General features: G+C 42.7%; 1 protein-coding gene across 1 annotated transcript in view; it reads right to left on the bottom strand.

Annotated features, from left to right (window-relative positions):
* Nucleotides 1-25,669, bottom strand: part of Hil (Hillarin) — a 422,790-nt gene extending 397,121 nt beyond the window's left edge. Inside the window, exon 1 of the mRNA XM_067147077.2 lies at nucleotides 24,887-25,669. Coding sequence (XP_067003178.1) covers nucleotides 24,887-25,435 — 549 coding nt within the window. The 5' untranslated portion in view covers nucleotides 25,436-25,669. The remainder of the gene's footprint in view (nucleotides 1-24,886) is intronic.
* Nucleotides 25,670-27,530: the final 1,861 nt, after the last annotated feature.

The raw sequence follows: 27,530 nt of genomic DNA, 5'->3' as shown, positions 1-27,530 counted from the left end.
TTCGTAAATGGAGCTTGTCATACGCGACTTCGGGTGTTGTTTTCGTACGTGACCGGTAATTAATTCATACCCGAGAAACAGCGAGGCTTCGCCAATTTTACGATCACTAGAAGTTTTAGTTTTTCGGTTCCCGTCATATTAGCTCCCAGCATCACTGTAAACTTTTCCTTACTTGTTAACTGTTCCTCACAAACCACAAATGCCTTATTGCACAGTTAATGTTGCTTAAAATTCGAGTTACAGAGTGTTTCTTGCTTGAAGGAAGGAAATGCTTGCTTCGAGAAATCGAGAAATTCATGTAACCGAGTTTCGAGTAATAGAGAAATAAATACATGTGAAGCATAGGACAAACGGCCGGGAAATTTAAGTTTCTTCGAGATACTGAAAATTCGAGTAATGGAGGTTCGAGATATCGAGCTTCGATTGTATTTTAACCCTTAAATGGCATTGTGGGATCTTTCTCGATACCAGTAAAACCATATACCCTTACTAATAATAATGTTATTTGTTTTACGTCCCACTAACTACCCTTTTACGGTTTTCGGAGACGCCGAGGTGCCGGAATTTAGTCCCGCAGGAGTTCTTTTACGTGCCAGTAAATCTACCGACACGAGGCTGACGTATTTGAGCACCTTCAAATACCACCGGACTGAGCCAGGTTCGAACCTGCCAAGTTGGGGTCAGAAGGCCAGCGCCTTAACCGTCTGAGCCACTCAGCCCGGCATATACCCTTACCACTTGCTCTGTTTTTTCTTTCATTGTTAACCATTCTCTGCACCTTTCCAGCAATTCATGGTCAATACATAACGCAAAGTAGAGTTGCCAATTTTTTTTTTCCGTGCATAGCCGCGAATTTCAGGCGGTGCTATTCGTAACCTCACGACGCGCCAACTGTTCATATTTCGGTTTGAATATTTGAAAACTGAGAAGACAATCTGTTTGATATTCAAATGCAAAAACATACTGTGCTTCCATATTAATGAATGAGAATACACGCTTGTAGCATTCGTAAATATACGATTTTTCTGAGTGTTCGTTATTTCAGGTCTTTTTTAAATAGAGCTATTTTTAATTATTCTCACCTTGCGAATGTATCTCCTTATATTGAAAAATCAAGCATATTAAAAGATAATTGATAAACATTTTGATAACAACACTAGGTATTATTCACGGACATATCAAAGTGGTATCATTTTCAACCTCGCGACAACATTTATTATAAAAATAAAAGTCATAACATCGTTTCAGGGTTAAAATGTCAGATCACAACTAAAATGATGTTGTGCCTTTGCTGGCAGGACCTAGTGTGCACTATGTCTTCTGGTATGGGCTAGAGCAATTTTGTTACTTTCATTGACCTGTCTCAGCTTTATCCTTAGCTTTGACAAAATGAAAGTGACTGAGGTATGAGTAATGCTAGTAATGCCATTCCTTCTGCAGCCAGTCCCTGCTATGAATGGTGTGAAAATATTGCTCATAGGGTCAGTTGGTGCATGCATTTCAGTGGGCTTGGCAGACTGATGTGTAATAGCAACTTGTGGCTCGGTGAGGAAAGCAACGGGAAACTACCTCACTCCTCATTTCCCTAGTACGCCTCTTCAGTGATGCCTAGGCCATCTATGACAGCTGATGGCGGAACTGTTGAGGATCCAACCAGCCTTCGGGCTGAGGACTAAACATACATCACTCCACTATAAGAAAACGAGATCAAGCACTAATCGAAGCTTCGTAATGCACTACGTGAGCTACATAATTTATCAGCTACACGCACCCTTTCCCCGCCATCTGCAGAAAAAAAAAGGGGGAAATGATGGCCCAAACCCGCAATTTCAATGCATATCATGTGGTCACGGCAACGTGCGGTTGACAAAACACGGTCATTCCGCGGAAGAAAGTGGGACGTAGAGAGACGAATACAGTCGCTCCATCCCCTCCCGTCCTACACATTCTTCCGTCTGGCTTGGCCTGCCCAGTATGGAAACTTGCACGCGTTGGGAACGAACACAAGCTCTGGCACCGTGCGCAATCAGGCATCTTCCATTCCCCATTACAGTACAGTCAATAAATGCGTGGTTTTCCACTGTAACCCACCACACCTTAGACCGCACGGTGGAATAATGAGGATTCTTTCTTGCTATAACATATTTACGCGAATAATCCTCGCATAGTGTTTAAAAAAATTTGAGACACGTAATTGGATGAGGTTTTATTAGCGTCAATGTTGGCATTTAATTTTTTCAAAATGAGCCTTCCTTAAGTTTGGGTGCGGGGATTATTCGCGTAAATACGGTATTTCGTTTGTTTTTTGTTACAAGTTACTTTACTTCGCACCGACACAAGATAGGTCCTACGGCGACAATGGGACCGCAAAGGGCTAGGAGTGGAAAGGAAGCGACCGTGGCCTTAATTAAGGTACAGCCCCAGCATTCGCCTGGTGTGAATATGGGGAACCACGAAAAACCATCTTCAGGACTGCCGACAGTGGGGTTCGAACCTAGTACTACCCGAATGCAAGCTCACAGCTGCGCGCCCCTAACCGCACGGCCAACTCGCTAGGTGTTATGTTTCGTATCACTGCAGAGAAAGCACGTTCATGTACCAGTCTTTAACTATACAGGGTGGTCGAAAACAATGTAAACCGCGTATATGAGCGTTGAGGGATGGTCATACTGATAAATAATCGGAAAACAATAATTCGATATCTCGAATCACGTCGGGAGCAAATTTTATTTCGAGTTATAGACATTTCGAGATATAGAGAATACCGTTTTGAGCACGTACAGCACATAATTGAATCATATGTATCTACGGGTCCGCCTCTGTGGTGTAGTGGTTAGTGTGATTACTTGCCACCCCCGGAGGCCCGGGTTCGATTCCCGGCTATGCCACGAAATTTGAAAAGTGGTACGAGGGCTGGAACGGGGTCCACTCAGCCTCGGGAGGTCAACTGAGTACAGGAGGGTTCGATTATTTCCTCAGCCATTCTCGAAGTGGTTTTCCCACCTCCAGGCAAATGCCGGGATGCTACCTAACTTAAGGCCACGGCCGCTTCCTTCCCTCTTCCTTGCCTATCCCTTCCAATATTCCTATCCACCAACAAGGACCCTGTTCAGCATAGCAGGCGAGGCCGCCTGGACGAGGTACTGGTCATTCTGCCTAGTTGTATCCCCGACCTAAACTCTCACGCTCCAGAACACTGCGCTTGAGGCGAAAGAGGTGGGATCCCTCACTTAGTCCGAGGGAAAAACCGACCCTGGAGGGTAAACAGATTAAGAAAGAAAGAAAATGTATATACTGAATATACAATTCTTAACAGTATATAAAAATATACAAACTCATATTTTACGGCATCACTAATTATAACCTTTATTTTAGTAACTTTTTTTAGAAGACAGGATACAGTACGTACTGTAGTGAAACAAGAAACAAACCTCCGTTAACACCTTTGGAAAAAAAATTCGTGAGTCTCTTCTGTTTGTTACTGTTAACCTTTCCTCCCTTCACGTTGAAACTTCTCGTCAATACCACGCAGCGGCGATTCGTAAATGGAGCTCGTCATCCGCGACTTCGGGGGTTGCTTTCGTACGTGACCGGTAATTAATTCACACCTGAGAAACAGCGAGGCTTCGCCTATTTTCTGATCATTAGAAGTTTTAGTTTTTCGGTTCCCATCTTATTAGCACCCAGCATCACCTTAACTTTTTTTTTTTTTTTACTTGTTAACTGTTCCTTATAAACCGTTATGTTGCTTAAAGTTCGAGTTACAGAGTATTTTTTGCTTCAAGGGAGGAAATGTTTGCTTCGAGAAATCGATAAATTCGTGAAATCGAATTTCGAGTAACACAGAGAAATAAATACACGTTAACAATAGGACAAACGGCCGGGAAATTTGTTACTTCGAGATACTGAAAATTCGAGTAATGGAGGTTCGAGATATTGAGGTTCGAATGTAATTCGATATCTCGCACCAATGTCGTTCTATCAGCTGCGGATCGCTCCGCGGGCGAATTCAAATGGGCTTTTCTATAACTCAATCATCTATAACACGAATTTTTAATACTGTATCTCGAAGGAATTTTCTTTTCCCAACTGAATCCTATATACGGAATTTTAAGTGTTAAATTAGCCTAACTCAAAGTTAGAATTTGTCGATATCTCGAAGGATATTTTAAGCCCAGTTGTAAAATGTTTTGCTGTAAATCGAAGTTATGCAGAACATTACGCTTATGCGTGCTCGATTATCTCCACATGTAACTAGTTCTTGCGAGGTAGTAGGATACTGAAGTCGTCTCCTTATACAAAAAAATAAGCACTCTGTACATTTTAGTCTGAGTGTATGGTTCGACTGGCCGCATATCGTAGCATCATATGGAGAAGAAACTTGTGCTGAAAAGTTTAAGTGCAGGTGAAAAATAGTTGATGAAAGACATGGAAAATGATGGGAGAAAGAAGACATAATACTGTACTAATAACTGATGTCCGCCTCTGTGGTGTAGTGGTTAGTGTGATTAGTTGCCACCGCCGAAAGCCCAGGTTCGATTCCCGACTCTGCCACGAAATGTGAAAAGTAGTACAGGCTACTAGCCATCAGTTCAGAGGGTCCTGTGTTCGATTCTTCGGGCCGAGGATTTTAACTGGTTAATTCCTCTGGCTCGGTGCTTAGATTTTTGTGATTGTCTCAATGTACTGTATATCTTGTCATATAAACACACCCTGTTGCCATCACAGAAACACGCAGTAGAGAATACACACTTCCACATAGGGTTGGTTATAGGAAGGGCATCCAGCTGTTAAAGTGGGCCAACCCATATCAAGTGCGGACCTCAATAAATTGGGAAAAATACAAGGAAGAAAATAAGCAGTACAGTGCCCTCTTTTAACAAATATGCGGACTGATGAGCTCGATGTTTAGCTCGATGCAACTACAATATTAATAAGCATCATCATTAATAAAACGTGCTTTTACCGAACAAGCTGACTGCATGGTTCAGGTCGTGTACCTATAAGCTTGTATTCCAAAGACTGTGGACCACTCAACTAGCATCAAGAGGGAAGAGGATAAGTAAAAGACGATGCAATTCAGTGAGCTGTCAAGTCCTCGAGTCCAAGGACTTGGTTCTGATTTCTTCGACGCCCATGTAGTTTCCCATGCATATCGTTAAAAGAAAAGCTGAGAGAAATTTGGGAATTATATATTAATAGAATATATACTGTACCCTACTTCGGGCGCAAGAGTTCAATATCAATTTCATTCGGCAGGGGTAGTAGGATTTTTGAAGGACGGAAAAAAAGGTCCACTCGTACGATGTCACGATTTAAAACATCTATGAAACACATTCAGTGTTTCTTCTTATTCTTAATCTGCTTACCCTCCAGGATTGGTTTTTCCCTCGGACTCAGCGAGGGATCCCACCTCTAGCGCCTCACGAGCAGTGTCCTGGAGCGTGAGACGTTGGGTCGCGGGATACAACTGGGGAGGATGACCAGTACCTCGCCCAGGCGGCCTCACCTGTTATGATAAACAGGGGCCTTGTAATGGGGATGGGAAGATTGGAAGGGATAGACAAGGAAGAGGGAAAGAAGTGGACGTGGTCTTAAGTTAGGTACCATCCCGACATTTGCCTGGAGGAGAAGTGGGAAACCACAGAAAACGATTTCCAAGATGGCTGAGGTGGGAATCGAACCAACTTCTACTCAAGTGGCCTCCCGAGCCTGAGTGGAGCCCGTACCACTACTCAAATTTCGTGACAGAGCCGGGAATCGAATCCGGGCCTCCAGGGGTGGCAACTAACTACACTAACCACTACACCACAGAGGTGGACCTTTCAGTGTTTACCCGATAAAATTAATTAAAACTCAGTCATAGATCGCCCAACAGAGGTTCAGTTTCTCTGCCACCTAGTACAGAAAAACAGAGCGTCAAAATTGATACACCAGCTTGCAGCCTGCATGGTGTCGAATCATAATGCCCGCGCACAGCAGCTGATGCAAAATATGATGATGATGATGATGATGATGATGATGATGATGATTTGTTATTATTGTTGTTATTATTATTATATCAGTATTATACAATGAAAAGCCTCCATGGCTCAGGCGGCTGCATGCCGGCCTCTCACCGCTGGGTTTCATGGTTCAAATCCCGGCCACTCCATGTGAGATTTTGTCCTGGACAAAGCGGAAGCGGGACACATTTTTCTCCGGGTACTCCGGTTTTCCCTGTCATCTATCATTCCAGCAACCCTCTCCTACAACATTTCATTTCATCTGTCAGTTATTAAGTATTGCCCCAGAGGAGTGCGACAGGCTTCGGCAGCCGGCACAGTTCCTATCTCCGCCGCTAGTGGGGGGGGGGGGCTTCATTCATTTCATCGCTGACCCTGTCAAATGACTGGAAACAGGCTGAACATTTTAATTAGTAAACGATGATAAGTATGGAATCATCCTCGCACATGGGGCGTTGACGGACAAGTTCAGCACGCGAGCCCGATCATGTTGTCCCGAGTTCGTGCATTTAAAACTTGTAGTCATGTGGTTATTGTGCAAAAAATGGGTAGAAATCGAAAACGCATCTTTTTTAAACTTGATGTAACCTACGCCTAGAAACTGTAAATATGGCTTCTATTATAAACAGCCGGGCTGAGTGGCTCAGACGGTTAAGGCGCTGGCCTTCTAACCGCAACTTGGCAGGTTCGATCCTGGCTCAGTCCGGTGGTATTTGAAGGTGCTCAAATACGACAGCCCCGTGTCGGTAGATTTACTGGCACGTAAAAGAACTCCTGCGGGACTAAATTCCGGCACCTCGGCGTCTCCGAAGACTTTAAAAAGTAGTTAGTGGGACGTTAAACAAATAACATTATTTATTATTATTATTCTATTATAAACACCAATTTTGGAAGAGACATGAACGTTTAACTCATCCGTGATTCAATCAATCAATCAATCAATCAATCAATCAATACTGATCTGCATTTAGGACAGTCACCCAATATGTTTTTTTTCTTGCCTTTTCTTGAATGATTTCGAAGAAATTGGAAATTTATTGAACATCTCCCTTGGTAAGTTATTCCAATCCCAAACTCCGCTTCCTGTAAATTAATATTTGCCCCAGTTTGTCCTATTGAATTCCAACTTCATCTTCATATTGCGATCTTTCCTACTTTTAAAGATACCACTCAAACTTATTCGTCTACTGATGTCATTCCACGCCAACTCTCCACCGACAGCTCGGAACGTACCACTTAGTCGAGCAGATCGTCTTCTTTCTCCCAATTCTTCCCAACCCAAACCTTGCAACATTTTTGTAACGCTACTCTTCTGTCGGGAATCACCCAAATCAAATCGGGCCGCTTTTCTTTGAATCTTTTCCAGTTCTTGAATCAAGTAATCCTGGTGAGGGTCACATACACTGGAACCATTCTCTATTTGGGGTCTTACCAGATACTTATAAGCGCTCTCCTTTACATCCTTACCACAACCCCTGAATACCCTCATAACGATGTGTAGAGGTCTGAACGCTTTATTTACAATCCCATTTATGTGATTACCCCAACGACGATCTTTCCTTATATTAATACTTAGGTACTTACAACGATCCCCATAACGAACTACACCTCATCAACGCAGTAATTAAAACTGAGAGGACTCTTGCTAATAGAGAAACTCACAACCTGACTTTTAATCCCATTTATCATCATACATTGCCTACTGTCCATCTCAGAACATTATCGAAGTCAGTTTTCAGTTTTTCACAATTTTGTAACTTGTTTATTACTCTATACAGAATAACATAATCCAAAAAAGCCTTATCTTTTATCAGGCAAACAGCAACTGTGCCATCAAATATTATTTTATTTGCCGACATCCCACAACATAGCGTGTCGAATGGAGTTTTTCGCGCCTTTCATAAACTCGACTTCCTCAGCCGGACATGAACATGTGATTTAGGGTTACAGAGGTCGACACTTTGCACTCTTCATAATATTTAAGATAATACGGTTTTTAAAATCTCAGTATTGTGTTGAAATGGCGTATGGCTTTTAGTGCCGGGAGTCTCCGAGGACATGTTCGGCTCGCCAGGTGCAGGTCTTTTGATTTGACTCCCATAGGCGATCTGCGCGTCATGATGAGGACGAAATGATGATGACGACACATACACCCAGCCCCATGCCGGCGAAATTAACCAATTAAGGTTAAAATTCCCGACCCTGCCGGGAATCGAACCCGGGACCCCTGCAACCAAAGGCCAGCACGCTAACCATTTAGCCATGGAGCCGGACAGTATTATGTTGAGTCATTACCTACTTGAAGTAAACACAACCCGTGTTAACAAGTTGTTTTCTTTTAAGCAAGACCGTCATGTCAGTGTTTACCGTTTCTAGTACATTCCAACGGAATGTGAAGGCTGTTAACCCAACGGAATTAGCTTGAAGCATCAACTTGTTTGCGAGAAAGGCTCGTCGTTCCTGATTAACTAATCAGCTTTCAAAATGTTTACATTTTCCCTGTATGTATAATCGTTTCAGCAAGTTCTTGTGTATGAAAGCCAGCGATTAGACTACCTTGGATCTTAATAGCGACCTTGTTACAGCCGTCTTAGAGGCGTTTCACGGGCACTGTAATTGAGTAGAGGGCAGTACTGGAATCGGCCGCACAGTAGTTCAAGTCTTCATTTCTTATCCGGAAGAATGTCTCTTGTTGCTCTAGGCATTATTGAGACGAAATATAAATATCTAAGGCAAAGTCGTATGAGTCCCTCACAACCTTTGATGATGGATCGAACTTTTTATTTCTTATGCGACTGCAGTAGGACGTTCTTGTGTTGTTTCTTTCCTTCAAGGTCACTGAAGAACTATATGTTTATCTTTCCTTCTCCTTATTCTTCTTATGTATGTTCATTTTCCACAGCTGTTGGGGTAGCAGGTGCTAATATGGCCTTGTCTGACGGCTGGATGCCCTTCTCTACGCCATCTTCACGCGAGGAATGTATTCACTATTGCATGTTTCTATGGTAGTTGGAAGTGTATTGTGACTGTATGGAGAGGTGTGCACTGAGACAAACCAAGCACGAAGACCACGTCCCGGAATAAGAGGAATTAACCAGAGACGGATAAAATCCCCGAAACGGCCGAGAATCGAACCAAGGACCTTATGCACTGACGGCCACAACGCTGACCATTCACTCAAAGGGACAGGCTGTCTGCTTACTTTAGACCACACAATTGTCATCACAGATTTATTTCTGTATCTTCACAGTTTAAGTTCCAGGTGGTTGAACAGTGATTTGCTTGTTTAATTATATCTTATTAACGCCTGGTTTACAGGTAGTACCTCTGCCTCATGACTTCAACTGAGAAACTGACAGGAGAGGTAACTGAAATTCGAGCTCAGAAAGCAGCCATGCAAACCACATACAATCCAACATCTGCGGGCCTTTCCGCTTATAGTTGTAATACGTCCTGAAAGTGTGAGATGTTCCTGAATTTTAACTTCGAAAAAGTTAAAATCACAGGAATAGAACCAGCTTTTGGGTGGTTAGGCCGTGTGCATTATGCAAAGCTGGTTCTATTCCTGTGATTTTAAGATCTGCGGCCGTGAAAGTCTTTTTTGATATTGGAAAAAGTTATCCCAACCGAAGTTTTAATTTCGTGAAAATGGCCTGAAATTTTACTATTAATGGCAGGGAGAAATCAAAGCTCCTCTCTGTTCACATATTTTCGTGTGTCCTTTTTCAATGTAACTTCCAAATTCAATTAAAAATTTGCTAATTAACGCTCTCTGGCAAAGAGCAGTGAAGAATGATCCTGTTATCAAAGAGAGAACAAAGTTTGTGGATCTGCTTCCAAAGTTACTGCAGATTCTGTATGCTTGATTCAGATTTATTTTTTTATAATTGGCTTTACTTTGCACCGATACAGATAGCTTTTATGGCGACGATCGGATAGAAAAGGGATAGGAGTGGGTATGAAGCGACCGTGGCCTTACATAAGGTACAGCCCCAGCATTTGTCAGGTGTGAAAATAGGAAACCACGGAAAACTATTTTCAGGGCTGCCGACAGTGGGGTTCAAACCCACTATTTTCCGGATGCAAGCTGATAGCTACGTGATCCAAACTTATTCGGTTCTCTTCTTTGATTCGGTTAATATGTCGAATAAGTAAATGTGGATATTTGCTGCTTTAGATGGACAATACTCCTACATTACATTTATATCAATTAAGATGGCGAAAAAACAACAGGCTTTCAAGGTTCAGTGTTAATTGTACAAATGAATTTCTATCTGGTGCTCAAAAAAATAGTGAACTACACAAAATAAATCCAGTTTAATGTTATGTTGTTGGAAGCCTCCGTGGCTCAGGCGGCAGCGCGTCGGCTTCTCACCGCTGGGTTCCGTCGTTCAAATCCCGGTCACTCCATGCGAGATTTGTGCTGGACAAAGCGGTGGCGGGAGAGTTTTTCTCCCGGTACTCCGGTTTTCCCTGTCAGCATTCATTCCAGCAACACTCTCCAATATCATTTCATTTCATCTGCCAGTCATTAATCATTGTCCCAGAGGAGTGCGAGAGGCTTCGGCAGCCGACACAATTCCCATCCTCGCCGCTAGATGGGGGCATTTATTCCATCCCTGACCCGTTCACTGACTGGAAAACAGGTTGCAGGTTTTCATTTTCATAATGTTATTTTGTTGCGCTACTAGAGTACTGTCCTTAATTTTTTCTGCAATGGAAAGCATTGAAAGACATGTGTAGACTTGTCGCATAAAAATGTCCTAAATTTTTATGTTAGTGGTATGGCAACCCTATCTCCGTTGGCAAGGCCAAGGCCCTTATTTTACTGTAGCCTATCTCCCACGGAGGAGTGGAGAACTGACTTGGTCCACTTGTTGCGCAGATCATCAATACAGAACAGCTTAATTCAAACTCGTAGGCTATATCACAAGAACCCTTTGTAATAATACTAATGCAATGTTTTCATTCCTTCCCTGAAGCGGGAAGCGGGTCTCTTTACACGCTGACGCCGTCTCTCAGGCCAGGAGATTTGTTGCGCAGGAGATTTGTGATTAAGGTGGGGGGTTGGAGGCGATTTTTTACATACTAGGAACTGTCCCACCATTCGCCTTAGTGCTGGAGAATGGAAAAACACGGAAAACAATTCTCGGACAGCCGACGGCGGGGACCAGCCTCTCTTCATCTCCCGAATGTAGAGGCGTATAACCACAGTATAGCGGTAGCTACCCCTCCTCTGCTCGGTTTGTCGGTCTGAATGCAGAGTTGTAGAGCTACGGACCAGCCTTGGAAATCCCATCTCACAATCCCCCATCGACCCCTTTGTAATAAACACAGCGAAGGAGAAACTGAAATTAACACCTTATCTGCGGAGTTCCGTCATTGGAAAGAGTCTGATGTGAAAAGCTAGAATACATGGTAGCATAATTAGAAGAATCTATTGCAAAGTAACAATTTACCAGCTGTCGCTATCCGGGATTGAAAAGTCTTTCTTATAGTATTACGCAAGGGAGCAAAGCTTTTGATAGCTCAGACACTTGGTCATCTGGTGTGAAGAACTTCATTCACAATCATGTTTCACCAACAACAAGTTGCTAGAATTCAATCATTCACTGCTTAGTCCTTGAACAGTCATAATTATTTACTTAAAGTGTTCTTGCATAGAAGTAAAGTAATGAGGATGACTTTAAGTTGATATAAAGTAATCCAATGGTATTCGTTCGTAAATTGGGGGACTGAAAATTGGGGTGCATTATTACATGCAGCAGTCTTAAAGGCTTTCTCCAAGCGAATGTTGGTTGCTTCAAGAAGACATTGCAAGCTCATGTGAATTTTGAGTAATATCAATTCCTGAGTAACTCGTAATTATTGTGTTTAAGTAAAAAATGAAATGGCGTATGGCTTTTAGTGCCGGGAGTGTCCGAGGACATGTTCGGCTCGTTAGGTGCAGGTCTTTCGATTTGACACCCGTAGGCGACCTGCGCGTCATAATGAGGATGAAATGATGAGGCTCGGGTTCGATTCCCGGCTCTGCCACGAAATTTGAAAATTGGTACGAAGGCTGGAACGAGGTCCACTCAGCCTCGGGAGGTCAATGAGTAAGAGTAGGTTCGATTCCCACCACAGCCATCCTCGAAGTGGTTTTCCGAGGTTTCGCACTTCTTCTCCAGGCAAATGCCGGGATGGCACCTAACCGGGAATCGCATCCGGGACCCTCTGAATCGAGGGCCTCAATGCTGACCATTCAGCCAATGAGTCGGACCATAATAATAATAATAATAATAATAATAATAATAATAATAATAATAATAATAATAATAATATTTATTTTCGTCCCATGAACTACTTTTGACAGTTTCTGAGACGCCGAGGTGCCAGAATTTAGTCCCGCGGGTGTTCTTTTACGTGCCAGTATATCTACCGTCACGAGGTTGACGTATTTGAGCACCTTCAAATACCACCGGACTGAGCCAGGATTGAACCTCTCAAGCTGGAGTCAAAAGACCAGCACCTCAACCGTCTGAGACACTCAGCTCGGCCCTTTTGCCCTAAATGTTATTGTCCTATATCTCTGACATCTATTTCTGCTAAGTTCTTGTGCACCTGTGTAAGTCAACCAGGCGGTTTTTCATTTTTCTTGTAGAATCAGTACTCTGTTGGCCAACCTCTCTTGATAGAAACTTCATTCCAAGCGATTGCTACTCAGCCTGAAGGCCTCCAGATCACGAGGTGACAGGTGGTCAGTGCTACGAATCCTCTTGGCCATTATTCTTGGCTTCCTAGACCTAGAGCCTAGCTCAGAAGTCTTCTGAGAAGTGGCGGTGAACCTCCGTCTACAGTGATAGAGGATCGCGGCTAGCCTGACCCGAGTGGCCCATGTACACACAGCTCCACACAGCCATTCATCGCGCTGCAATCTTTAGCCTGCGGCCTGACCGGCCGAGCGACCGCGACACATTCCTAACGGGCCAGCCTCACCTGCCGCGGACAGAGATTTAAAAGCAGGTGCTGCAGAGATTTCATGATACACATATCACACTTGAGTGGCCATATAGGATAGATCCTGTGGAAATGAGGAAAAGTCCTCCTCGGTTTTAATTACTGCGTTGATGGGGTGAAAGTTCCTTATGGGGATCATTGTAAGTACCTAGGTGTTAATATAAGGAAAGATCTTCATTGGGGTAATCACATAAATGGGATTGTAAATAAAGGGTTCAGACCTCTGCACATGGCTATGAGAGTATTTAGGGGTTGTAGTAAGGATGTAAAGTAGAGGGCATAGAAATATCCGGCAAGAATCCAACTAGAGTATGGTTCCAGTGTATGGGACTCTCGCCAGCATTACTTGATTCAAGAACTGGAAAAAATCCTAAGAAAAGCAGCTCGGTTTTTCTGTGTGATTTCCGACAAAAGAATAGCATTACAAAAATGCTGCATAGTTTGGGCTGGGAAGACTTGGGAGAAAGGACACGAGCTGCTCGACTAACTGGTATGTTCCGAGCTGTCAGCGGGGAGATGGCATGGAATGAGAATAGTAGACGAATAAGTTTGAGTGGTGTCTTTAAAAGTAGGAAAGATCACAATATGAAGAAAAAAGTTGGAATTCCATTTTTTTTTTTTTTTTTTTTACAATTGGCTTTGCGTCGCACCGACACAGATAGGTCTTATGGCGACGATGTGATAGGAAAGGTCTAGGAGTCGGAAGAAAGCGGCCATGGCCTTAATTAAGGTACAGCCCCAGTATTTGCCTGGTGTGAAAATGGGAGACCAAAGAAACTCGCCCGGTAAGTTGGAATTCAAGAGGACAAATCGGGGCAAATATTCGTTTATAGGAAGTAACTTTTTACTACCAACTTTTTTCCCAAAACATATTTAAAAGATTAAAAACAAAGCACCTACTAAACTTACTTTATTTGTTTACAAACGCTAAGTTTTGGTCACAACAGCTATCATTTTGCAAAATCCGGTAATATACTACGACCATACACAAAATGCCAAATATTTGTTGACAATTAAACACTTTTGAGCGAAATTGTAAGAGATGCAATGTCTCGAAGAATGGGAATCTTGATTGAAGAAAGTCGTAAAAGACCGTCGGAGTAGGAAAACAATACGTCCGTTCGAACACGTAAGTAATACAAAGGAGACTGAAACAAGTAAGTAGAAACTATTTCAGGCTCGCCGAACTTCGTCCCCCACAAGATGTTAGTTCCAGGATGTAAAGAAGTGTATGAGCAAGTGTTGTGACTAGATCCTTAGCGCATTATGTCTAAAATTAGTGAACGAAATGAAGTATCGGAAATATAGCGAACCGCCTCTGTGGTGCAGTGGTTAGTGTGATTAGCTGCCAACCCCGGAGGCCGGGGTTCGATTCTCGGCTCTGCCACGAAATTTGAAAAGTTGTAGCAGGGCTGGAACGGAGTCTACTTAGCCTCACGAGGTCAACTGAGTAGATGGGTGTTCAATTCCCACCTCAGCCATCCTGAAAGTGGTTTTCCGTGGATTCCCACTTCTCCTCCAGGCAAATGCCGGGATGGTACCTAACGTAAGGCCACGACCGCTTCCTTCCCTCTTCCTTGTCTATCCCTCCCAATCTTCCTATTTCCCCACTATGTCCCTGTTCAGCATAGCGAGTGAGGCCGCCTGGGCGAAGTACTGGTCCTCCTTCCCAGTTCTATCTTCGACCCAAAGTCTCACGCTCCAGGACACAATCCTTGAGGCGGTAGAGGTGGGATCCCTCGCTGAGTCCGAAGGAAAAATGCCAATCCTGGAGGGTAAACGGATTAAGAAAGAAAGAGAATACAGTGAAGACATGTTTCCTGTTACCCATACCAACAGGCAGCACGCGTACTGTCAAGTTGATCGTCCGCTTCCAGAGAACGAGTGTGCTTCAACGGAGTCCAGCACTCTCGAAGCCTACGGTTTATAGGCTACTTCAAAAAGTTGGAGGCTTCTGAGACATATCCTAGATAAGTCACTTACTAAAATACCCTTCAAATCTCAGACAACGTCTACCGCGTTTGAGGTGAGATGAAATTATATGGCATGTTTTACGGTCGGATGCCCTTCTGACTCCAACCGCAGTTGAATAGCTAATGTAATTAAATGAATGATGGTGGAAGAAGAGGAATGTGAACTGTCCTGGCATTTGCCTGAAATGAAAATAGGAAACCAGAGAAAACCATTCTCAGGGCAGCCGACGACGGTGGGATTTTCTAGTTATTAACAATTTGGGGCGGGGGGCTCCAGGGAAGAGGTCGGAACGCTCTCCGCACATTGCTTACAGCATGGAGATGGAACTACTACTATTACTCTTTTTTCTTTTACTTCCTGCATATTGAGGAACCCCTGCGAAACAAAATGTCTATATTTCCATATCTAGTTAGATCATTAGTACCGGTAGTTAGAAAGGATGTTTATATATTATTATTAATATTATTATTATTTCGTAATGGAGTACTTATAGATTCTTTCCTAGCATTTTAACGTTAGCCGGCCCCGTGGTATAGGGGTAGCGTGCCTATCTCTTACCCGGAGGCCTAGGGTTTGATTCCCGGCCAAGTCAGGGATTTTTACGTGGATCTGAGGGCTGGTTCGAGGTCCACTCAGCCTACGTGATTACAATTGAGGAGCTATCTGACGGTGAGATAACGGCCCCGGTCTAGTAAGCCAAGAATAACGGCCGAGAGGATTCGTCGTGCTGACCACACGACACCTCGTAATCTGCAGGCCTTCGGGCTGAGCAGCGGTCGCTTGGTAGGCCAAAGCCCTGGTTTTAGTGGTTTAACGAAGCACGAACTCAGACAGGTTTTTTCAGCGAAGACTGGGAAGGAAGCGGCCATGAACTTAATTAACGTGTGCCTGATCTGAAAATGGGAAATCACGGGAAACCATCTTCAGGGCTGTCGACGGTAAGATTCGAATCTACCCTCTCCCGAATGCAAGCTCACACCTAAGCAATCGCAACTTGCTCGGTTGTACAGAATTTACGGCCGTAACTTTCATTTTAATGGGAAATACATTAACTTTAAGCGAAGTGTCACTGCAAACGCATTTCATAACCAGTTACACCTCATTTTATTAGTACGGGTATGTGTCGTGATGTGCTTTCACTGTATGACTCTGCTTAAATGGCACAGCCGTATCACACATAGAGGTGAAAGAAAGTGTAAGGATAGGTACGATACCATAGTTAATCTTGATATATAAGGATTTCAAAGTAAGATCGGCAGAAGGAGAAAACGACACCAATGATGGTTGTAAATATAGGGTAAGGTATGTTGTTTGTTCACAGAGGCTTGCAGACTGATCAAAAGTCTATGCTTGTAAAGCCTTATTTGGAGTTTTTTCCCCCCCATTAATCGTCTTCTTTTCTAGTAATCAATCTTGTGATTGGAGTGCAGGGGTTGTCGCTTTTTTCCACCACTCTTCCCTGTTCTTGGAGATCCAGTGCAGGTATGAGGAACAGCCCAGGTCCCCGATGATCTGGTCTATGTAGTCTAGACTTGATATGCTCCTCGCACTGAAGCCGTCGACAGCGCCCTCTAGTAATAGGGTGGTCACTAGTTCTCCGTGCCTGCAGAAATGGCCCCACCAGAAATCCCACCTCCCAGTCAACGGATGGCGTTCCGCAGAAAGGGTAGGCCTACCTCTTCTATCCTCCTCATTGGTAACCTTGTCTGTTAAACCCTATATCGCTGGGACGTGATATTTTTGGAAAAATCTCTCTTGCATTGACCGAAATTCAAACCACAATCATCTTGAAACAAGCAAGCGATGAAGTCACCCAGTTATCAAACTCACCTTCTCTGTTACGTTGTTTTGAAAATGTCGAATTTCCGCTATTTTGGTGTAATGTAATAGGTACGAAGTCTGGATACGATTGAGTCTTTCCGAGGGTACGCAGTTTCCCCCAGACAGTCTTCCTCATAGATAAATCTATCCCCAAATAGTAATATATTTCTTTCACTGGGTAACAGACACGTGAGGAAATACACGGATCTGATAACCACGATGTCTCAAGACACTTAATGAAACATAAGCTTTTCACTATTGAGCTAAATGACTACAAGTACACGGGGGCTATTTTGGATTTTAATTCTCCGCCATCTAAGAGAAAAGGCGAGCTCAATGCCTTGCACCACGGCCAGATATGGCTGCTAGATCTGTAGTCAGGAGACAGGTGAGTTCGAATCCTCCACCGGCCATTCTTGAAATGGTTTCCCGTTGTTCCATATTTCACATCCAGGCAAACTTTCTCAAGGCCACGGCTGTTTCTTTTCCATCCCTAGCCCGTGTAATCACACCGACACCCACAGACAACAACTTCACACAGCCGTACCTACTTATATACCGCTCACCCCGTTGGGATGTACCAAAAAAATACAGCTACAGAACTGGGGAGCCGAACAGGTTCTCGGACACTCCTGGCACTAAAAGCCGTATGCTACACATAATAAATAAATAAATAAATAAATAAATAAATAAATAAATAAATAAATAAATAAATAAATAAATAAATAAATAAATAAATAAATAAATAAATAAATAAATAAATAAATAAATAAATAAATAAATAAATCAATCAATCAATCAATCAATCAATCAATCAATCAATCAATCAATCTCCCCTTATTCGGCTTAAAATGTAAAACCATTCTTTTGAATGTGCTTTTGCTAGAAATGACGCAATGAAATATATTTATATTGAGAAATTTGAAAGTACAAATAACATAAGTAGGTAATTTTAAGTAATAATATGCTGTGGTGATTATTTTTTATCCGCCTCTGTGGTGTTGTGGTTAGTGTGATTAGCTGCCACCCCCGGAGGCCCGGGTTCGATTCCCGGCTCTGCCACGAAATTTGAAAAGTGGTACGAGGGCTGGAACAGGGTCCACTCAGCCTCGAGAGGTCAGCTGAGTAAAGGTGGGTGCAATTCCCACCTCAGCCATCTTGGAAGTGTTTTTCCGTGGTTTCCCACTTCTCCTCCAGGCAAATGCCGGGATGGTACTTAACTTAAGGCCACTGCCGCTTCCTTCCGTCTTTCTTGTCTATCCCTTCCAATCTTCCCATCCCCCGACAAGGCCCCTGTTCAGCATAGCAGGTAAGGCCGCCTGGGCGAGGTACTGGTCATCCTCCCCAGTTGTATCCCCGAGCCAGAGTCTGAAGCTCCAGGACACTGCCCTTGAGGCGGAAGTGGTGGGATCCCTTGCTGAGTCCGAGAGAAAAACCGACCCTGGAGGGTAAACATATAAAGAAGAAGTGGTTAGCTCTACGCCCGGCCGCCTTTGCCGCCAGGAATTAACATGGTAGCCTACTCATTTTTGGTGTAGGCTGAGTGAACCTCAGGACCATATGCACCTCCGAAAGTGGAGCGTGTAGTATATGCTATATATCTAGCGTAGCGCCCGACTCATAGGCTGATTGAGGTCTTTAGTTCAGAGGGTCCCAGGTTCGATTCCCGGCCGGGTCGGGGATTTTAATCGCGTGTGATTTATTCTTCTGGCCCGGAAACTGGGTGTTTGTGTTTGTCCCAACACTTTCCTCTTCATATTCAGACAACACACTACACTTCCAACCACCACAGAAACACACAACAGTAATTTCGTCCCTCCATATATGGTTGGCGTCAGGAAGGGCATCCGGCCGTAAAACAGGGCCAAATCCACATGTGCGACGTAGTTCGCACCCGCGACCCCACAGTTGTGGGAAAAGCGGTGAAAGAAGGAGTAAATATAGGGTAGGAGGAGTATATATTTTTGCCAAGATCATGGACACTATGGTGATTCACCTGCTTGCCGCGCGCATTTGTCAGTCTGAGAGTTTCACTCAGTCAATGTGTCTGTGTAATTCTTTCTATCTAGTGTCTGTTACTTTATTACTGTGTAGTCAGTACTAAATTGCTTTTTAATTGTATAATCACGCCGTATTTCTATTTAATTGTAATACATGTCTAATTGTTCCTTTGGTGAGCAATTTATTGTATAGTATTGAATCAAAATCTCAAAAGCCTATTATTACCGTACTTAAGTTGGTAAACAGTCAACCTTTACTTCTTTGTCAACAATAGCTTAGACCGTATCCAAGGATTTATAAAAAAATGCATAAAATGCAATAATGTGTATCCAACCCTTGCCCCTTTCCTCTACGGGGTCAAGTATGAAGTGAGATGAATCTTCGTAGCGAGTTTTTACGATCGTCTGCCGTTTCTGACGTCAACCTCATCAGAAGTGTTAATGAGATGAATAACGCGATATATTATAGTAGGAAGGGAGAGGGTTAAACCCGGTGCCGGCACATAGCCTACTTCTGTCCAATAGCAATAGGGGTCTGTGCAAGGCTTTACGTTCCCATCTGACGGACGAATCACCATCAACAGCGTCATATCTTCTCACTCCATATGAGGTCCGGCTCCTTGGCTAAATGGTCAGCGTAGTGCTCTTTGGTTCAGTGAGCCCCGGTTTCGACTCTCAGCCGGGTCGGAGATTTTCATCTTAAAAGGTTAATTCCCTAGGCTCTGGGGACTGGTCTTTCAATCAATCAATCAATCAATCAATCAATCAATCAATACTGATCTGCATTTAGGGCAGTCGCCCAGGTGGCAGATTCCCTATCTTTTGTTTTCCTAACCTTTTCGTAAATGATTTCAAAGAAATTGGAAATTTATTGAACATTTCCCTTGGTAAGTTATTCCAATCCCTAACTCCCCTTCCTATAAATGAATATTGCCCCAATTTGTCCTCTTGAATTCCAACTTTATCTTCATATTGTGATATTTCCTACTTTTAAAGACGCCACTCAAACTTATTCTTCTACTAATGTCATTCCACACCAACTCTCCGCTGACAGCTCGGAACATACCACTTAGTCTTCTTTCTCCCAAGTCTTCCCAGCCGAAACTCTGCAACAATTTTGTAACGCTACTCTTTTGTCGGAAATCACCCAGAACAAATCGAGCTGCTTTTCTTTGGATTTCTTCCAGTTCTTGAATCAGGTAATCCTGGTGAGGGTCCCATACACTGGAACCATACTCTAGCTGGGACCTTACCAGAGACGTATATGCCCTCTCATTTAGATCTTTACTACAACCCCTGAACACCCTCATAACCATGTGCAAGAGATCTGTACCCTTTATTTCACAATCCCATTTATATGATTACCCCAATGAAGATATTTCCTTATACTAACACCTAGATATTTACAATGATCCCCAAAAGGAATTTTCAACCCATTAACGCATTAATTAAAACTCAGAGGACTTTTCCTATTTGTGAAACTCACAACCTGACTTTTAACCCCGTTTATCAACATACCATTGCCTGCTGTCCATCCCACAACATTATCGAGGTCACGTTGCAGTTGCTCACAATCTCGTAACTTATTTATTACTCTATACAGAATAACATCATCCGCAAAAAGCCTTACTGATTCCACTTGTTTACTCATATAATTTATATATATATATATATATACATATATATAAGAAAACATAAAGGTCCAATAATACTGCCTTGAGGAATTCCCCTCTTAATTATTACAGGGTCAGATAAAGCTTCACCTACTCTAATTCTCTGAGATCTACTTTCTAGAAATATAGCAACCAATTCAGTCACTCTTTTATCTAGTCCAATAGCACTCATTTTTGCCAGTAGTCTCCCATGATCCACCCTATCAAATGATTTAGACAGGTCAATCACGATACAGTCCATTTGACCTCCTGAATCCAAGATATCTGCTATATCTTGCTGGAATCCTACAAGTTGAGCTTCAGTTGAATAACCTTTCCTAAAACCGAACTGCCTTCTATCGAACCAGTTATTAATTTTGCAAACATGTCTAATATAATCAGAAAGAATGCCTTCCCAAAGCTTACACGCAACGCATGTCAAACTTACTGGTCTGTATTTTTCAGCTTTATGTCCATCACCCTTTCCTTTAAACACAGGGGGTACTATAGCAACTCTCCATTCATTTGGTATAGCTCCTTCAACCAAACAATAATATTTGTGCTATCCCCAACATCCGTGCAACTCAGACACAACACTATGCTCCACTACAATAACAAGCAGTTTCCTATACACGGGAGATGCCGCCCACCCTTGTCGGAAGGTCTGCCTATAAGGGCTGCATCAGGCTAGAAATAGCCACACGAAATTATTTATTACTCCATATGAGCACTGCGAAGAGTTTTGGAATGTAATCCAGACCTTTGGTACGCAATCTAGTGAATAGAACTGTTTTACCACCACCTCTCCTAGCCCGCCGGCCAACATTCTGATGGTGAGCAAAGTTTCTTTAGTCCCCACACTGACAAAGCGTTGTGACGATGCTCAAGTCTCCGTATTCATCCTCGATAATATCCAATACTACACGCGTGAATGCTTCAAAATCCTCAAACATGTAAGGAAACGACTGAAAAAGTATAAAATAATCCAGTAAATTCCGATAAAATGACCAAATAATGACGTATGATATTAGAAAATGACTTAAAAATATACAAAATGGCAAAAAGACCTAATAAATTAGCATTTCTACACTGTGTGAACTATGATAAGGATTTCTGTACCAGTTAGCAATGTGTGTTGTGTACGAATTGAAAGATGACAGGTCATCAAATCCTAGCCTTGATCATTAGTCAATCTCCGGAAGTTTTATGAAAAGTGGAGCAGTCAGTTAGTAGCTGACCTTCTGCTCCCAAGGTTGTGGATTCGATCCCGGCTGAGGTCAATGGCACTTGAAGGCATTTTATGCGACAACTCACACAACACTAACCTCCACCACAGCCATATGTAAATTCGCATACGCAGCAGATGCCACCAACCTTTGTCGGAGTGTCTGCCTCACAAGGATTGCACCAGGCTATTGTAATAATAATAATAATAATAATAATAATAATAATAATAATAATAATAATAATAATAATAATAATAATAATAATAATAATAATATCCGTCTCAGTGGTGTAGTGGTTGGTGTGATTAGCTGCCACCTCCGTAGGCCCGGGTTCGATTCCCAAATCTGCAACGAAATTTGAAAGGTTTTACCAGGGCTGGAACGGAACGGTGTCCACTCAGCCTAGGGAAGTCAACTAAGTAGAGGAGGGTTCGATTCAGCCATCCCTGAAGTGGTTTTCCGTGGTTTCCCACTTTTCCAGGCAAATGGCGGGATGGGTCCTAACTTAGGGCCACGGCCGCTTCCGCCCTTCTTCCTTGTCTATACCTTTCAATCTTCCCATCGCCCACAAGGCCCCTTTTCAACACAACAGGTGAGGCAGCCTGATCGGGTTACTGGTCCTCCTCCCCAGTTGTATCATCCCAACTCAAAGTCTCATGCTCCAGGACATTGTCCTTGATGCGGTAGAGGTGGGATCCCTCCCTCAGTCCGAGGGAAAAGCCACCTCCGGAGGGTAAACGGATTAAGAAAGAAAGAAAGAAAGAAAGAAAGAAAGAAAGAAGTTATTATTACTTTGTGCCAGCCTCGTGAAAAAGGGGTAACGTGCCTGCGTTCTAGGTAGAGGTCTTAATTTCGGTTCTCGGCCAGTTCAGGAATTTTAATTTTGGGACCAGGGCTGAAGCGGGTTTCATCAACCTTCGCGAGACCAGCTGAGGCGCTGTCTTATAGCCTACGAGAAGCAGGGTACCCGGTCAAGAATACGAAGCAAAATGGTTGAGAATGGCATCACGTTGACCACGCAGGACTCCAGTATCTGCATATTATCTGGATGGGCAGCTGTCATATTGGTCAGCCAATGTCCTAATGGGCTACTGGGCACGGACTTATTTGTTATTGTTAGACTGCTGTTATTATTATTTAGTGAAGAGGTAAGATTATTCTTCGGGCTATATCTGATTGACTGGTTGATTGACGTTTAAGGAAAAACGAAGAGAATTCAATTTCTTTTTAAACTCCTACATTTGAAACATGGCAAAATACGTAGGCCTATAACACAAATTTTAAAATTAAGGCAATCACTTTAAAATATTCATGTGATAACTCTTTGAGTACATTTTTAATAGCACTTCACTTATAAATCGAGTCAGAGTCAACCCGGAAACTTCAATGCACGGTAACACACCAACTTAAAGGGATCATTGCGGTATGTCGTATATGTCTATTACAGTACATATTCAATCAGAAGTCGAACGTGTTCAGTTCAAACTTCGTATAATAAACCGTATACACTGAATAATAAAATAGTAACTGCCCTAAAAGCGGTATTATACATACAGCTAATAAAATGAAAACATTAACTTCTCTTAACAAGTGGAAATTAATTAAATGGTATAAATAAATATTGAAAAGGGTATTAATAAAAATTTAAAACTTTGATTTGAAATAATAGCATAACACGATTCATATTTAAAAAGCAGTGTTCTAACGGAAGGAACTGCATGGTATGTAATTTAAGGAACATTAATTCCAGTCTGTATAGAGGGTAAGGCTACATGTCATTTTGCGGCCAGATTCTCCAGCCGGTGTATGCTAGTTCAGAAGACCTGCTGACCTCTTAACAACGGAATTATATAAACCTAAATGGTTTTTCATCCTTCATGGTATGGAAATTATTCTGATCACATTCTACCACCCTATAACCGATCTGGTTCAGCTTAAATACCCAGTGACAGCTGCGAAAGAGGAAGGCAGGCTTTGGCTGTATAAATCATATTTTTATGACCCAGGTTGCGAGCAACATTAAGTGACCTAATAGGTTATTCTGACAACTGTGGTGGCAAAGAATAAATCAAATTATACGCCTAAAACAGTAGCTTGTTTGTACATTTTAGAGAGAATGGAGAATGAACAGGCGTCCACATGCCTAACGAAAAGAACAATCTTAGCATTTGCCATACCAATCTCCATACTGTAAATAACAGTAATTTCTGTGACTGGGGTGGTACACAGCGAAAAAATTCTTCTAAGATATACTTTTTTCTGCAGAGTGATGAAGTCAGGCACTGTGACTGGCTTATGGATAGCTAATGTTGAAGATAATGATAACACCGAGTTTAATTGGAAAAGAAACAATATCTACATGTCGTGAAATTAAATGTAAGGAGAATTTTAACGAATTTTGAGTTAACATCGAAAATAAACTTTCAAGTTAGCTAATTACATTAAATGTCATTTAGAAAATACGTCCTACAGCACTCTAAGAACTGCCTCTAATGATGATGATGATAATAATCCTGGCCAATGCAATATAACCTTTAACTCCCAAATATTGAAATATAACCCCACCTTATATGGTACTGCTATGGTAGTTTTTCATTTTGTAAATATGGGATCCCTATTTAAGTGTTTAATCATGAAATTAATGGATAGACTCTACAGGTATACTTGTCCATGTTTTCCACGGCATAATAGACCTTTCCGCTTAATCTTTTCCAAGTCATTTCCTGAAATTACAGTACATTTATTTAAAATCTCCGCAGTAATTCCCTACGATTCTCTTATTAGTGTTTCACCATCTACCATGTTAAGTATTTAAGAGATTAAATCTAAATGACTAGGTTATACGTCATTTTTTATTAATTCCAAGAATTAGCTTGTTTCAACTTTCGAACCCGTATTAAAAAACACAAACAACTACACGAATTAAAGGTGTCTACATAGGGCATTCTTCAAGATCGAAGCGTCCTCGCTCTTGAATATCAGATTACGAAGCTTCTTTTGGATCTCCACCCACTTCAAAACCAGCGGGCTAAGACAATTATACAAAATATACCTCATTATCATAAGCGGTTGGTTGACATAGAGTTCCCAGAACTGCGGTGATGACATAGAAAGTTATAAATAATTACATTCAAGCTTACAAATTAGAAATCTGTGGGAAAGCTCTGTCTTGTTTCACAGCGACAAAAAAGTAGGGAAGAAACACTTACCAAGTAATAGTCTATCGGTTTCTCTCTGGCTTTGCTGTACTTCTTTTGAAGTTCTGTAGCTCGTAGGGCATGGGCAATATGCAGGGCACTGGCATCGAACCGGCCGTATTGATAACTGTTATCTCCATGATGTTGCTGGTACAGGTGTTGGGGCTGATTGTTGTTTGTGTTGTTGTAATGCCCGTTTAAGTGCGGACGTATGTTGAGGGCCTCCGCATCAAAAGTGCCCTTCCCGCTGCCGCGAATCTGCTCGTTCACGAAGTTGGAAGACCGCGGCACGTTCAGCGCTGAACGAATACCCACGGCGGACCCGTCCAGGTGACCGGGTCCTATCTTGGGTACATGACTGCTACAATACACCTCTTTGTCTTCTTGTCGGTGTTGATTGTTGTAGTAGGTCTTCAGAGTCAGTTTAGTGCCGCAGACAGCACACTTGAAACATCCGCTGTGGAAGAAGGTGAAATCCTTAAGGGGACCCACCCTGTCCACCTGATACACCGTCTGGTTACACCTCAGACAGGTGCTCTCGTAAAAGTTCATACGATACATTGTCTTGAAAGTATTTTACACTGAATCTATTTACACACGAATACACACTTTACACACGCGAAATACTAAAGAGAATCTCCTTAAACTCGAGGATTGTTACAACACAGCTGGTGTTCCATTGCAGCCATGTTGGACACTATACGTCAGTTCGTGAGCTTCCTCTGAAGGCAGCCAACCAGAGCATCTGACCGCCGTTTCCCCTCCCAACCTTCCAGCTCCCCTCTCCAGACAACCTGTTCGCCAGCTCTCTCGGCACACCTGAGCGCACCTGGCGTCACTCTGCGTCTCCTTCGAGACCATACGACGTCTTATATTCATCCCCCTACAACAATGTTAGCAGACCACCAACTGGGGTTTGACGTCAAGGGTTCTGCTGGATTGCTGCAGTTAAACAGACCTCCCGAGAGTTATGGACACCAGATTTGCGATGTAGGAAATGAGGACACCTGACCATTACCATTCGATGGAGGGGTTCCTGGAGATTCTGTACTCGAAGAAATGGTCCGACAGTTTTATTACCTCTAACTAGGGGATTATGTAATTTATAATTCATTCATTCGTTTATTAACATGAATAACTAATCATTATTATCTGCGGAGTATATACATTACGTAGCTTATGTATGTATGTATATTTGTATGAATGAATGAAAGAATGAATGAATGAATGAATGAATGAATGAATGAATGAATGAATGAATGAATGAATGAATGAATAACCTTATCCGACACCTCCGGATATTCACAAGTTGAAGAAAGGACATTCTTATAAATTAAATTAAAATGTATAGAGAAAGATAGTTTTCGTAAATTGTTCGTCTGATTTAAAAAATTACTATCAAGATCGGAAAAATATTACAAATATATATTACACCACATATACACCAGAACAGCCTCCGTGGCTCAGGCGGCAGCGCTCCGGCCTCTCACCGCTGAGTTCCATGGTTCAAATCTCGGTCACTCCATGTGAGACTTGTGCTGGACAAAGCGGAGGCGGGACAGGATTTTCTCCGGGTACTCCGATTTTCCCTGTCATCTTTCATTCCAGCAACACTCTCCAATATCATTTCATTTCATCTGTCAGTCATTAATCGTTGCCCCAGAGGAGTGCGACAGGCTTCGGCAGCCGGCACAATTCCTATCCTCGCCGATAGATAGGGCTTCATTCATTCCAATCCTGACCGATCGAATGACTGGAAACAGGCTGTAGATTTTTTTAATATACATCTTGCTAGTTGCTTTACGTCGCACCGACACGGATAGGTCTTATGGCGACGATGGGACAGGAAAGGCCTAGGGATGGGAAGGAAGCAGCCATGGCCTTAATTAAGGTACGGCCTCAGCATTTGCCTGGTGTGAAAATGGGAAACCACGGTAAACCATCTTCAGGGCTGCCGATAGTGGGATTCGAACCCACTATCTCCGGGATGCGAGCTCACAGCTGAACGCTCCTAACCGCACGGCCAACTCGCCCGGTTTTCCTATATACATCAGAGTTCTGCATAATCGAGGCGGTAGAGGCATGCTTGGTTCACAAGGAAGGACGTGGGTTCGAAAAATAAAGAAAACAGCCTGCTCATGCAGTACCAGGTGATTTCCTGAGAATGAGGGTGACGGAGCATAGAATTAACCACTCTAATAATAAGAATAGGAAGAAATCGAGAGAGTTGGCCATGCGGATAGGGGCGCGCAGCCGTGAGTTTGCATTCGGGATACAATGGGTTCGATCCCCACTGTCGGCAGCCCTGAGGATGGTTTTCCGTTGTTTCCCATTTTAACACCAGGAAAATTAATAAAGGCAACGGCCGGTTCTTTCCCACTCCCAGCCCTTTCCTTCTCCATCTTCGCCATAAGACCTATCTATGCCAGTGCGACGTACGGTAAAGCCAACTGTAACAAAAAATCACGCCCTTCAAGCCCCTTGTCTTTCTTTGGCCGATACCTTCATTTTTCGAAGTGTCGGACCCTTTTCATATTTCCCTGTGATTAGTGTCAATAGCATATTAGTGAACTAGTGAATAGTTAGTGAGGCTTGGATTTTACTTGAAACGAAGGTTTTGTAATTGAACGCTGAATAATAATAATAATAATAATAA

Source organism: Anabrus simplex, chromosome 5 (genome assembly GCF_040414725.1).
Source record: "Anabrus simplex isolate iqAnaSimp1 chromosome 5, ASM4041472v1, whole genome shotgun sequence".
NCBI classification, from domain to species: Eukaryota; Metazoa; Arthropoda; class Insecta; order Orthoptera; family Tettigoniidae; genus Anabrus; species Anabrus simplex.
This window is presented reverse-complemented; position numbering and strand designations above follow the sequence as displayed.